This window comes from Geotrypetes seraphini, chromosome 12 (genome assembly GCF_902459505.1).
Source record: "Geotrypetes seraphini chromosome 12, aGeoSer1.1, whole genome shotgun sequence".
Taxonomy (NCBI): domain Eukaryota; kingdom Metazoa; phylum Chordata; class Amphibia; order Gymnophiona; family Dermophiidae; genus Geotrypetes; species Geotrypetes seraphini.
This window is the reverse complement of record NC_047095.1, coordinates 79,336,869-79,352,023: the sequence shown is the minus strand read 5'-3', so window position 1 is coordinate 79,352,023 and position 15,155 is coordinate 79,336,869. Positions and strand designations below refer to the sequence as shown.

At 43.9% G+C, this 15,155-nt stretch overlaps 1 protein-coding gene across 1 annotated transcript in view; it reads left to right on the top strand.

The window, feature by feature from the left end:
* The window catches only part of STX6 (syntaxin 6), a 58,242-nt gene that overhangs the window by 35,439 nt on the left and 7,648 nt on the right, over window positions 1–15,155 (top strand). Inside the window, exons 6-7 of the mRNA XM_033916763.1 lie at window positions 6,695–6,801; window positions 8,585–8,679. Coding sequence (XP_033772654.1) covers window positions 6,695–6,801; window positions 8,585–8,679 — 202 coding nt within the window. The remainder of the gene's footprint in view (window positions 1–6,694; window positions 6,802–8,584; window positions 8,680–15,155) is intronic.

Genomic DNA, 15,155 nt, shown 5'->3' with positions numbered 1-15,155 from the left:
TGCATTTCCATTTTTTGAAAGAGTCCTTCTTTTCTTTTATGGCTTCCTTCACCTGTATGGTAAGCCATGCCGGTTCTCTTTTGCTCTTTGTTCTCCGATCTTTGGAAATCCTCGTAATGTAGAGATCTTGTGCTTCTGTGATAGTATTTTTCAGTAGGGTCCATGCCTGATCAACCGTTTCAAGTTTGTCCACCATCTTCTCGAGTCGTTTTTCTACCATGGCTCTCATGCTATCGTATTTACCCTTTTTAAAGTTCAAGGTGGTGGTTAAGGTTTTGGCATGTTTCCCTTTCCCGATGTCAAGTTTAAAGTTGATTACATTGTGATCACTCGTTCCCAGTGGAACTATGACTTCCACTTCTGTTATCGGTCCCGTGAGGCCATTTAGGACCAAGTCCAAGGTGGCGTTGCCTCTTGTCGGCTCTTTTACCATTTGTTCCAGGAAGCAATCCCCTAGCACCTCCAGGAACTTGGCTTCCTTGCCGCAGTTGGAGGTTGCTAGTTTCCAGTCTATCCCTGGGAAATTGAAGTCTCCCAATATAATTACATTGCCTGTCTTGCATTCTTGTTTGATTTCCTCCATCATTTCTGAGTCAGTTTCCTCCGCCTGTCCTGGTGGACGATAGTAAAGGCCAATTTTCGTATCTGCGCCATATTGACCAGGAATTTTGATCCAGAGTGATTCAAGCTTCTCTTTCATTTCTGTTGTAACCATTTCAACAGAATCTATTCCCTCCTTAACATATAGAGCAATACCTCCACCTTTCTGCCCTACTCGATCTCTTCTATACAGTTTGTATCCCTGTAGTACTGTGTCCCATTTGTTTTCTTCATTCCACCATGTTTCTGTTATGCCAATGATATCCAATATGTCATGTCTTACTATTGTCTCTAGTTCCCCCATTTTGTTACCCAGACTTCTAGCATTCGTATACATACATCTAAGTTCCCTTCGTGTTACCTTTTTGGACCTTCTACTCTTGGCCTTCCCTGTAGTTTCAATTACGGTATCCTTTACTGCTCCTGTGTTATCACCTTTGTTTGCTGTGTGGTCGTCCCCTCCTGTGTCTGAGTTGTCCCTTCCTGCTTTTTCTCCCTTATTGGCTGTGAGGTCGTCTTCTCTTGTGTAGGTGTAGTTGTCCTTGGCTTCTTCGTCGGGGCATCCTGCTATCCGTACCATCGACCGGTGGTCGACTGTCGGATTTCCCCTGTCTTTCAGTTTAAAGCCTTCTCGATTGCCTTCTTCATGTTGCCTGCCAAAACTCTTGCTCCTTCCTTGTTGAGGTGTAGTCCGTCCCTTCTGTAGTACTTGCTTTTTCCCCAGAACGCCGTCCAGTTGCGCACGAAGTCGAAGCCTTCTTCTTCGCACCATCGTCTCATCCAGGCGTTGATTACTTGCAATTCCCCTTGTCTCTTTCCATCCGCTCTTGGTACTGGGAGGATCTCAGAGAAGGCCACCTTCACCTCCCTGATCTTCAGTTGTCTTCCGAGAGAGCGGAGCTGGCCCTTCAGCTCTTCCCTGTCATACTTCCGCCCGCTCACATCATTTGTTCCCACGTGGATAAGTACAGCGGTGTCCTCTCCCCCTGCTCCATCTATGATCCTGGAGATCCTGTTGGTCACATCCTTCACTCTTGCTCCAGGCAGACAGGTGACGACTCTGTCCTCTCTTCCTCCTGCGGTGTAGCTGTCCACATGTCGTATGATGGAGTCGCCTACGATGATCCCCATCTTCTTTATTCGGGAGTTCCTTGGGGGGCGTTGGTCCACGTCCTTGGAGTAGGGCCAGTCTTCTTCCTCCAATGATACTCTTGAAATTTTTTCCTGTTCTTTGGGTGGGGCGATGTCTTCCTGTGCTCTCACTATTCCTCCTGGTGTGCGGTTGTCTCCTACCTCGTCTTCGGTTTCTTCTGTGTTTGCATGGGTGTCTTCTCTCCTCACATCGGTTTCCTGAGTACAGTTTTCCAGCCCTGGGATCTCTACGTGGTGCTGATGAGCTTCCTCTATGAACATTTCTAGTTCCTTGACCTCGTCGTTTGGACTGTACTCCACTAGAATCTTCTCCTGTGCTCGGATTCTGTCTTCGAGTTCCATCACTGTTCCTTCCAGTAGTCTTACCTGATATTTCAAGCTATCCATCTCCATGCATCGATTGCAAATGTATGCCTGGGTCCCCGAAGGGAGGTAGTCATACATATTGCAGCCGATACAGAAGACCGGAAAGCTCACCTTCTGACTTCCTTGGGCTTCCATTGGGCTTCCATTTCTAGTTTGCTTTTAAATCCTAGAACGGTGGATTCCGCAATAACCTCCTCTGGGAGAGCATTCCAGGTGTCCACCACTCGTTGCGTGAAACAGAACTTCCTGATATTTGTCCTGGACTTGTCCCCCCTTAGCTTCAGTCCATGTCCTCATGTCCGTGTCACATTGGACATTGTAAATAATTTTTTTTTCTTGCTCTATTTTGTCAATTCCTTTCAGTATTTTGAAAGTCTCGATCATATCCCCTTGCAGTCTCATTTTCTCAAGGGAGAACAATCCCAGTCTCTCTTAAGTCGTTCCTCGTATTCCAAGTTCTCCATACCTTTTATTAGCTTCTTTGCTCGTCTCTGCACCCTCTACAGCAATTTTATATCCTTCTTTAGGTTGGGAGACCAATGTTGGACACAGTATTCCAAGTGTGGTCTGACCATTGCTCTATAAAGCGGCATTAGAACTTTCTACGATCTACTCGTGATTTCTTTCTTTAACATGCCTAACATTCTATTTGCTTTCTTTGCCGCTGCCGCGCATTGTGCGACTGTTTCAGGGTCCTAGCTATCAGTACACCCAGGTCCTTTTCTCGTTCGCTCTTACCAAGAGTTGCACCTGACATTCTATACTCGTGTTCCTTGTTCTTTCTGCCTAAATGCATTACTTTGCACTTTTCCACATTAAACTTCATCTGCCACTTCTCCGCCCATTTCTCTAATTGACACAAGTCACTCTGGAGTTCCTCGCTATCCTTCTGCGATATGATTGCCCGGCATAGCTTCGTGTCGTCTACAAACTTGATGATCTCACTGGATGTTCCTTCTTCTAGGTCATTGATGAAAATATTAAATAAGATTGGCACAAGTACCAAGTCCTGGGGCACACCGCTAGTCACTTTCTCCCAGTCTGAGAACTTCCCATTTATGCCCACTCTCTGCTTTCTGTTCTTCAGCCATTTGCCTATCCATCTTAGTATATCTCCCTCTATTCTATGGCTTTGAAGTTTCCTGAGAAGTCTTTCATGTGGAACCTTGTCGAACGCTTTCTGGAAGTCCAAGTATATTATGTCCACCAGTTCTCCACTATCAATTTGTTTGTTCACGGTCTCAAAAAATTGAAGTAAATTCGTCAAACATGATTTCCCTTTCCTGAAGCCATGTTGACTGGCTCTAATCAGGTCATGTGTATCCAAGTGCTGGACTATGCACTTGGATAGACCTGTCTTTTAGGTCGTCCAAGTGCTGATTTAGGCAGGTTTAGATGTATTTCTGTTTTGATTATGAGCCCCATATTGGGGAAGAAACTAAGAATTCTAAAGCTGATGTTATCGACTTGGGAACAAAAGATCTAGTCAGCAATACCCCACTTGTGATGCGGAAAGCTTTTTGGGAGCTGGGGGAGGGGTTAAAACCTTTTGTAAAGACTATAGCTTTCTCAGAAGTACTGTCTACATATGAAAAAGGAGAGGAAAGAGTACTAAATACTGAGATCTTCAGTAGGTGGCTCAAAGCCTGGTGTCATAAAGAAGGCTTTGGGTACATAGGAAGAGAAATACATGGAAAAAGAAGAGACTATATTGTAATGATGGGCTGCATCTTACTATGGCAGGGAAAAGAATCCTTGCTGAGAAATTTAGGCAATATGTTTTTAGGCATTTAAACTAGAAGGTGGGGGTGGCATATGTATGCAGGACACTTACAGTGGTTATCCACAGTAAAAGACAGGAGCAATGCAAATAACAATATTAGCAATACATTTCTTAGTAAGGCAACAGAAGTGAAACTAAACAGAAAACTAGACAAAAATAAAATTGCCACTGAAAAGTAGCTGGAAATCAATAACCACAGTGTAGACAACAAAAATCATGGCCAACAAGCCCTGATGTTAGAGGTAGACTTGGATATTATAGCGATCACAGAAACATAGTTCAGTAATTTCCATGGATGGGATGCAAACTTACCAGTCTATAATCTTTTTAGGAAGGACAGAGATGGTCAAAAAGGTGGAGGAGTGGCTTTCTGTGTAAAGACCAATATCCAAACGACTGAAATTCATGGGGCCTGGGGAGCAGAAGAACTGCTATGGATAGCTTTGAAAAGAGAAGATGGAACTTTTATCTATGTGGGTGTTTTCTACAGATCTCTGACTCAATCGCAGCAATTTGATAAAGCTCTTGTTGCAGATATTCAAAATCTGGGGAAGAAAGAAAGGTGCTGTTGCTGGATGATTTCAGCCTGCTGGATGTGGATTGGAAAGTTCCATCTGCGGAATCGAAAAGAAGTATGGACATAATGGATGCCCTTCAAGGGCAAATGATGATGGAACCGATGAGGGAAAAAACAATACTGGATCTGGTACTCACAAATAGGGACAGTGTCTCCGAGTGGGTGCCTACCTAGATGGTAATGATGATCAAACAGTTTGGTTTGCTATAACAGCTAAAGTGGAAGGCAGCCACACAAAACTCTTAAGTCTTGAATTTCAAACCCATGGACTTTAGTTGCTCGGGGGAGCATCTGAAGAAAGGATGGGAGGACATAAGGAAAGTGGAAAAGCAGTGGTCCAAGCTGAAAGGAGAGAGAAAAGCCCAGAAAGAGGAGGGTAAACCAGGCTCCAGAGAGAGTGTTAAGGATTTTAACCTCCTACATTTATAAGTTTGAGACTTGTTCTAAAATAGCATCTAATATTGTTACAGTGATAAGGGAAAGTGTGTGAGGTGTGAAAGACCGAAGGAGAAAAGAGAGAGAAACTGACCCTCATAGATTTTAGTTTCTGGTAATTTCCAGTAACTTTCTGTGACAATGGCTATTGATGGACACTAACTATCTGTCTTGGTACATGTAGCTGGGGCCATTCTATACCTTAAGCATTGGTCCTTAGCACATCTGTAGAAACTCAGGGCTGTGCCAAAGGTGGGGTTTTTTATTTTTTGTTATTCTTAAGTACTGGTCATTTAGAAATAATTTAGTGGCATTCTAAGGCTGAATGGCCAGGAGCCTTAGGTCTATCTGCACTGACATCCTAGGGTCATATCTGTTTAATATCAATTTCCCATAGGCCTTTGCTGACATTGGTTAGGCCAACAGAAAATGCTGACAGCTAGCAATGTAAGGCTGACAATATGGTTCTCCAAACTAGTGGCAGAGAAAATAAAGGCAAAAGAGTTGGCGTTTGTGAAATAAAAAAAAATACTGAAGAAGAGAGCACAAAAAGGAATACTAGATGAAAATGAAAGAAGCCAAGAAAGTAATACATCTGGCAAAAGTACAAGCGGAAGAGCAAATGGCTAGAAATATAAAAAAGGGAAACAACATTTTTTCAGGTATATTAGTGAAAGAAGGAAAAAAAATGGAATTGTAAGACTGAAAGAATCTAGGAACCGCTATATGGAGAGTGATGAGGAAAAAGCAAATGTGCCAAACAAAATACTTCTGTTCTGTATACATGGAAGAAAATCCTGGAGAAGGTGGACAAAGCCATGGGACCAGATGGCATCCATCCAAGGATATTGAGGGAGCTCAGAGAGGTTCTGTCGGCTCCACTTAAACATTTGTTCAATAAATCTCTGGAGATGAGAGCAGTTCATGGGAGCTAGTCAAGAAGCTGCTCAGCGCCGAGCAACAGCGCCAAAGCGCGCTCCTGCTTGCTGCCACTCAGCAGTTGAAGAAACCCAATCTTGCAGCAGCTACCACCAACCGGGTTATCAGCGGGGCAGGAGCGCAGAAAGCTCGCTCCTGCCTGCTACACTTCTAGACCACTAGGGATTGGCAGAGGAGGTACGTGGGCAGGGAGGGGGGACAGGTTGCAGAGCCTGGGAGGGAGGGGGCTGTGTGCAGAGTCGGGGAGGGAGAGGGGCTGGGTGCAGAGCCTAATAGGGGAGGGAAGGAAGGAAGGGGTCTGGGTTCAGTGCCTGACAAGGGAGGGAGGGAAGGGGGCTGGATAAAGTGCCTGGCAGAAAGGGGGCTGGGTGCAGAGCCTGGCAGGGCACTTGAATATTAAGCCACCCGACTTATATTCGAGCCAACTGTTTTTCCTCAAATTATATTCGAGTATATATAGTAATCATGGTGAATTCCAATTTTTGAGGCTAACATTGGAGACTGAATAGATAGACCTTGGGTTACTTACTACCTTGAGGATGAGCAAACAAAAAGGGCTTTTTATTTACCATCTCTTTCTCTATTCCCTTGAATATTGTAGTAAAGTGAGAAGACATTGATGGTAGTGAACTGCAAATGTACAAGAAGATCATTTCATTTAGATATTTTGGACAGCTTAAACTTAACATCCCTCAGAGCATCTGTGTCAAGTATACAAAGGTTGAGCTAAGAAGCTTGGTTTTGGTGACTAGGAGTTATCCAGAATGTCTTGCAGTCCTAGACTGAGGACACTTTGTAACTCTATTTATTTGTCTCTTCCTCACTCCTTACCCTTCTTCCAGTTGATTGTTGAGCAGCAGGATGAGCAGTTGGAGCTGGTTTCTGGGAGCATTGGTGTGTTGAAGAACATGTCCCAGCGCATTGGCAGTGAGCTTGACGAGCAGGCAGTGTGAGTATCTGCAGGGAGGGCAGACAGTAAACAGTACTTCCATCTTACATATCTATTCCTTGTTCTTTGGTACAACACCTTTTCCCAAAGTGATCTACAGTAAAAGGAAACATGGATGTTTACAAGAGAATGAGTACAGGAATTGACTAAGGTTATTGTGGGGAGAAGGGAAATAAGGGACTAGTCATGGGGCCCAGATGCACTAAAGCCAATGATCAGTAACTGTTACTGACAGGTATGCCTGGTTTTTTTTGAGTTTTTTGGGTTTTTTTTCATTTTTTTTTTCTAATGGCTCCTCCTTGCATCCTGGGGTACAGGGGAAAGAGCCTAAGGCCCTGATGGGCTCAGATGCCTAAGGGGAGGGGCCAATCAGGGCCTTATCATGGGCATAGCCCCCCCCCATGCATCACATGATGCACTAGGAAGAGGAAGGCCTGCCATTTTTGATAGGCAGGCCTTGGAGTAGGAGTGACTGAGCATCCCTCCTGCTCCCAACTTCCTTGAAAGATTCAGGGTGGGGGAGGGGATAGGGGGAACTCCAGTAGCAGGAGGGAATGGGCATCCCTCCTGCCTTTTCTTAGGGGGGAAGGGGTAGGGTAGAGGATGTTTGGGGGGGGCACCTGGTGCAAGGGTGGCAGTAGTAGTAGGGATTGACATCCCTCCTGCCGTTTTGCTGCTGCAGTGGGGGGAGGGTCGACATGGCAGGCAGGAGTCTGCATCCCTCTTGCCAATTTTTCTCACAGGGGGAGTGGAGGTGGCATGGCAACCCTCCTGCCAATTTTCGCTAGCGCAAAGTGGGGGATTCCCAGTGCCATGTTTAGCGGGGGAGCTTGCTTTTTTTTTCTTCTTGTTTTTATTTTTATAAAAGCAGATATTGTGCATGTGTAACACGCACAGCATCTGTGAGTTTCAAGTTTCAAGTTTATTTAGCTCTTGATGAATCGCCTATTTCGAATTTTCTAGGCGATGTACATAATATAAAAAAGCAGCTTTAAAAACAATAACATAAAATTCCAATAATAACTAACATGAAAAGAAGGAAAGGGGGTAAAGTTACAATAAGGGCACAGAAAAAAAAGGGAAAAACAAAAGGTAGGGTAAATAATTTCAAAGCACACTTTGTGAATATTAATTAAAACAAAATAGATAGTTTAGAATTTTTAAAGGTCATAAGCATCCTTAAACAAATAAGTTTTTAAAAAATTTTTAAAAGCTGAAATATCTTGTTCTATTCTAATGTACTGGGGAAGGGAGTTCCACCATTGTGGACCTGCAACAGTGAACATATCTGCTCTTCTCATTCCGATGATGTGCCCATTTAAAAAAAAAAAAAAAAGGCTTCCTGCCCCGAACAGCTGAGTGGTAGGGGCTGCTTTCGGAGCTTCTCCCACTAGCTGTGCGCATGTGTGAGAGTCACTCTCACAATGATCAATGATCAATCAAACGGGAGAGTCGGGGAGTACAATGAACCGCCGTGTGAATCATTTACGTACATCAATAGCTCTTTTTGAATCTGATCAGATTGGAGCAGTCTCACACGGTCTTTCTCCCTCTTTGCACTTAAACTGCAGCCATAATGCAAGAAAAGTGGTATTCTGCTGTATTTCCAGACCTCTCTCTTCATAGGGAGTATTAAATTATTACTTGTGCAGTGTTTGTTATTTTTGTATTTATAACTTGAGCTCCCAAATTGTTCTTTCAGTATTGCTTCTAGAGAAATGTTTACTTTTGCTTATGAACAGTGGGTTGGGGTACTGAGCCATGTACTGCTTTTGTTTTACAGAATGCTGGATGATTTCTCACATGAGATGGACAGCACCCAGTCCCGACTGGATAATGTCATGAAGAAGCTTGCAAAAGTATCTCGCATGACAAGTGGTGCGTACCTCTGATGTATGGGTGGGTCACAAGAGGGGGTGGTGGTGCAAGGGCTGCATCTCGGCGTCCAGTACAGATACTTTAATTATTGGGTAGAGTTTATGGGGTACTAGAGGAAGGTGTATGATGATCCAAAATGAATGAACATAAGGTTAGAATTTTTCTTCCTTGTTAAAGAAAATACCTTTTCTCCTGCCAGGTGGGGGTAGCTTGTTTTTTTCCATTTTTATTGAGGATCTGTATAGTCCACTGTTTGAGATACATCAGAGTCTGGCGGAGAGGATGTACTTCCTTTTTTTTTGGTGGGGGGAAATGGTCCTTCTAAAATGGTTTTCACTAGATGCGGTTTGAATTTGCCATTTGCCCTGGATAATAGAATTTGTTTTGTTCTGGGATTACCTTTTAGCTACTGGAAAAGCTGATGTAAAAAAATCAATTTATGTACCTGACAGGTTGCTTTGCAGCTTACAGGCAAAAAACTTAAGCCACTCAAGTTTCCTGGCATGGACTGCCCAAATTTTAGAATGTTTGCCATAGAGAAACTTATTCCAGAAACAAATGCTAAAGTTCTGTTACATTGTGATCAATCCCCAGCCGCAAACTGGCTTTGCAGAAGTGTGTCATTCACAGCTTTCTGTACCTCCCTCATTCTCAGTGGAGTGGAGTGCCCCCTTCAGTTTTCCCTTCTGCAAGCGAACTGTGCAGAGGTGTTTCTGATCTGCTCTATTTAGTTTTTCTTATTTTCAAGTGTAAGTTGTGCTTTTGAAGCTTCCGTGCCTTGAGACCCCTTATTTGGGAATTCTCTGCCTGGGAAAGGACACAGGTTTCTGCAGAGCCAGACTGCAGCTGAATTTTTCAGAAATTGATCACAGGCTGTGAGCTCCCTGTGTAAGAACCCTCGGGGCATTAGGGAGCCAGCTGCATATTTGCCCCTCCCCCGGTCACATTCTGTGGTGGTGGAGGTCTTGGTCATGGTCGGTCCAACTGGCAGCCCAAAGATTTCCTGGTTTGGAGCCATTTCATTGAAGTTCTGAGGCAGAAAGCCCTTTCCATTTTCACAAGCTGCAGGGAAAGCTAACAGGTAGGCACCTTAGTTTGTTTATTTATTCATTTTTCTATACAATTTTCCCAGAATGCTTTACATGGATTTATTCAGGTATTCAAGCATTTTTGTCCTGGTGAGCTCACAATCTAATATACCTGGGGCAAATAAGAACCAAGTAACTTACCCAGGATCACAAGGAGCAGTGTACAGAACTGTAAGTACAGCCCCATTATTTAAAATCAAGAAGGAGGATAAAAAAAAATTCATTTTTTGTGGATTTCTGGGGTTCAGATCTTCCATTTCCAAAACCCCTATTTCAGTGTGTTTTTGTTTATTTTGAAAAGTCTCCAGAGGACGATTTTGGCGCAATTTTTCTGGTGGCAGCCATCTTGGATTTTAAACAATCTTGTTTTTCTGAAGCCTTTATCTGCCTCAAATTTATGCCGAATGGCCAGCAGAGGCGCGTCCATGTACTGTGTGCCATGGCGTATGCAAGGGAAGGGCAGGAGCCTCAAGCTTAGCCCCAATAGTGTCCTCCAGGGCTGGGAAACCACTTTGGGTCCAGGAAATGGGGAAAAAGTTCCATCTGGACCTTGAATTCAGTGAAGGTGCAAAGTGCAGACGTGTGGAGTCTGTGGAATCCATGAAAGCCCAGTCCGAGTTCCTGCAGGGCTTTTCTTCAGAATTTGTAAATCTCATGTGGAGAGCTCTTTTAATAGCCTGTGACATACTGCACAGCTGGAAAGCGCACTGCAGTTAGTCCAGGGAGTGTTTCCACTTTGTGAGCTCTCTTCATCAAAGAACAAGCCAGTGCTCAGTCTCAGTGGCCACTCAAAGCCAACTAGCAGGATTGGAAATTGGACTCTGCCTTTATTGTCCCAGGGCTCGGAGGCTGTCCTGGAGTACTGCAGTTCCCTGTTAGAGTTAAGCAGCCAAGATGCGTTTCTAGTACTTGACTTGGGTGACAACCCTTTGGTACACCAGCTGTTCAAGTCTGTTTTTGTCCACCATTTAATAGCAGATGTCATCAAGGAACTGAAGCTGGAGGTGCAGCCCTTCACTTCCCAATGCATGGTCATAAGTGGTTCCAGTGCTCAGACCTCCTTCTTTCCTGTGCATCTCAACATCATTGCTTTAGTTACTGAGCAGTGGGAGATGCCAGAAGGCTACCTCAGGTGTCCAAGCTCTACCTGACAGCGCTGGAGTTCTAGCAGCTGTTTAATAGTTGGAAGTAGGTTTTGAGGCTCAGGTCACCAAACGCATAGCTCTCCCAAGTGAGGGAAGAATGATGTTAAAGGATGCTTAAGATCGCAAGGTGGACATAGTTCTAAAGAGACAGTTTGAAGCACTGGCTTTGGGAATCAAAGCAGCAGCGGTAACATCCTTTGCATCACGGGCTTATCACATCAGACTGAGACAGAACCCCTCTGAGGGGGAGGATGTCTGCCCCCAGCTAGTGCTGGAAGGGGTGGATTACGTGGTGAATGCCCTGTATGATATTATCAGTCTCAGGCTGCAGGTTGCTCTGAATTGGGTGGTGGGCAGGCCTCCAAGGCAACTTTAAGCAGACTGCCCTTCAAGGGGCAAATGCTTTTCATTAAAGGCCTGGATGACCTTATGGCCAGTGTGGCAGATCACTGCCCTCTGCCCTAAGTTTCTGCCAGAGAGCATACCTCGCCGCACCCCCTTGCGGGAATAGTGGTAATTTTCTTTGCTCTCGCCAATATAACATGAGTTCCTTCACTCAGAGATCTTTCCAAGGCTACAGACAATGACTTGGCACTTCCAGGTGTTGGTAACCCTCAGAGTCCTGTGTAAACCCGACCTCCAAAAAGTCCCAGAAGTCTTCACTCTGCAGCTGTTCCTGTTCCTACGTAGGCAGGACGCTGCAGAGTGAAGGTTTCCGGGTCAGGCCAGCGGCAGAAGGATCACATCACTAACGCTGATGGCTGCCTGAAGTTCTGAAATTGCAGCACTGGAGGAGGTACTGCAGACAAGGGAGACTCCATTGTGGGAGCTGGACTGGAGAAAGTGGGTCCAAAAACCCTCCAGTCCAGGAAACCATCCGTACACCTGGGCAGTAATCTAAAAAGAAGACATATCTGGGTAAATCTGGATGTCCGGTAACCCTAACTACAACCCTTAGATACTCGGTTTGGCGGAGGTAAGCCAATTTACCTTTTGTTACTGAACACCTCTGAGTTTGCTATGAGGTCTAGCTGGGGCCAGACTTTGTTGCCTGACTGACTGTTGAGAGACTGTTTGGAGCATGGCAATCACAAACCACCTTTTTTTTTTTTCAATTCATTTTTGAATTCTTACAACAAGTGAATTAAACATATTATAATCCATACTCCCGAGTCTTATTTCAGATCAGCAAGCTGGCTTTGTGAAGGGCTGCGCGATTGCTAAAAATGTGCGCCGTATTTTGGCGGCTCTGGAACGGACTGCAAAGGATCAGGTACCTTCTTTGATAATCAGCTTTGACGCCGAGAATGCCTTTGACCAGGTGGATTGGGGCTTTTTGTTTGAGATCTTGCGAGTGTATGGTCTTGGCCCTTGGTTTATTCAGGCGGTGCGGACTCTTTATGCAGACCCTGTGGCCTGTGTGTGGGCCAATGATACTCTTTCCGATCCTTTCCCAATTTGTAGGGGTACTCGCCAGGGTTGCCCCCTTTCGCCTTTGTTATTTATCTTGACTTTAGATCCTCTTATTCGGGATGTTCAGGGTAACCCGGACATCATGGGAATGGTAGTGGGGGCTCATCATTTTAAACTGGCGGCTTTTGCCGATGACCTTTTGGTCTATTTGACGGATCCTCGGGCCTCCCTCCCTGCCCTCTTGGAGTGTTTTCGCGAGTATGGGGATTTTTCTGGTTTCCATTTGAATCAGCAGAAGTCGGAGGCTTTGGTGTTCCCGGACTCTTTGCGGGTGGATTGGGAACTGGATTTTCCTTTGCGATGGGCGGGCCACTCTTTTCGGTACCTTGGTATTTTGTTGTCCATGGATGTCTCCGCATTGTACCGTTTAAATGTTGATCGTTTGTTGCAGGAGACTAAGGGGCTCTTGTGTCGCTGGTTGAATCTTCCTCTTTCATTAATGGGCCGTGTTCATCTCTTTCGGATGATTATCTTCCCTAAATGGTTATATATCTTGCAAACGCTTCCTTTGTTTCTTTTGAAAAAGGATCTGGAGGGATCCAGGCTATCAGAACACAGGCCTGGACTCTCACTGTTTTCTAGGGTCTCTTGTTGGGTGTTTGACTTTTGTTTTGTATTGGAAAAATGTGATTCCTATGTCATGCGTGTCTTTTTCTGCTCTTGTGAATAAACAGTTTATACAAAAAAAAGCATATTATAATCCATTATCATATGACACTTGTATTTACAAACAAATCTTCTTGTAATAAAGAATAAATCCCCCCCCTTTTGTCAAAATTCCTATTTCCATATGATATACATTCCCCATCCCACCCCTATATATCTACTACCCATGTGCTAAGATATCTGATCATTAGAATAATTAGTCAATGGTTCCCAAATTGTTTTGAAATTATGAAGATTCCCTTGTTGTAACGCTAACACCTTTTCCATTTTATATATATGACAAACTGAGTTCCACCAAAATGTATAATTTAATTTAGTATAATCCTTCCAATTTTGAGTAATTTGTTGCATGGCGACCCCTGTCAATATTAATAATAACTTGTTATTATTTGCAGAAATCGGACTCTGAGTTCTCATTGCTGTACCAAATAATATAGTATCATATGAGAGTCCTACATGGTTTTCTAATAATTTATTAATTTGGGGCCAAATTAGTTTCCAAAAAGCATTTACGCAGGGACAAAAAAAAATTAAATGATCTAACGTCCCAACTTCTATTCTACAATGCCAGCATCTATTGGATCTAGTGCTACACAAACCACTTTTTGAACAAGAGACTGTGCAGGATTTTTCTTTGAGTTAATAAAGAAGTTTTCTTTATCTTTTGTACTTGTGTCTGGCTGTTTGTGTACCCCCACTCAGGTTGTTACACAGATGCTAAAGACAAGAGTCAACCTACACAGACGCCACATCAAACACCACAGTGCTAGCCAGGGTGACACCTCCGTAGAGCAGCATTTTGCTAGACCAGAGCATTGCATTAATGACTTTATGGTGAGACTACTAAAGGAAATTTTAAAACCATCCAGGACCATAAAACCTTTGAAGTTAAAGTGATGAAATATTTTGACACCCAGCAGACAGGAATAAACAAAAATCTATGTTTCCTATCACATTGTAAACCATAAAACTGTACTGATTTTTCACCCTCTGATCATCTCATCTATCTCTCCATTTCTCACCCCTCTCCCCCACCTTCCCACATAAGACTGACATTGGAATGCTTTTATATTTCACATATATTCTGATATGTCATCATCTGCTGATCTGAAGAAGAAAACATTGCCTTTGAAAACTAATCACAAAATGTATTGTTTTTTTAATTATTATTTATTACAGTTTTAAAGGACATTTTTAAACTTAATACTAAACTTATTTTTATTGGATGAGCTTAACCATTTTACGTTTGGAACTGGATTTTATACCAGGATATCTATTTCTTAAGCCAATCTTGTGAGGGCAACATCAGTACCTAGAACCAGATCCAGTAGCATGCAGTGCCAACATAGGTTTATACCTTCTCCAGAGCAAAAATGAGGCAGAGGTGGAGAATGAAACTATATGGTGTCTTGTTCTTCAATCCTACAGGTGGGCAGTGTTTGTGGATAACTTTTTCAGTGGGCAGTAATGAAAGCAAAAATATCCTTTTGTTATTGCTAAAGGCACCAGCAGTTAAAATTATCTGTAAGGTTTACAGTACAGTGGTCAAACTTATTACCACCATGATGTGTAAAACGGATTTGTCCTTTTTGTTCCTGCAGGAAAACTTTAAGCCAGATACTAGATTCAGTAAATTCTATTGATAAAGCAACATGCAGATGAGATTTTTAGACTATCTGTGCACAAAATGATGCAAACTTTAGATCCATTGTGCTCAGCTGTCTGCATGTCACATGCTGTGGCTGGCTTTGATGACTGCATACACTAGGCTGACTCACTCAGAAACTGGCAGCTGTTGCACTGGACTGACTCTTACTGCTACCCAGGATTAGAGATTAACACAGTAACTGACCGCGGTTAAACCGCTGCAACGGAAATGGAAACGCCCGACTCCCTGTGGACATGGGAACAAAACTTTTCACTGCCTGTAGAAGTGATGAAAAGCTTTGTTCCTGTGGGGACCCCCCATCACAGCCCCGAGTTACCACCATTCCTACCTCCCTCGTGGCTCTAGTGACTCCAGCACCCCCCTCTCTCGCGGGTCTGGCGGCTCCAGCTCCCCTCGCTCACAGGTTTGGCATCTCCAGGCCCACCCCTTTCACCC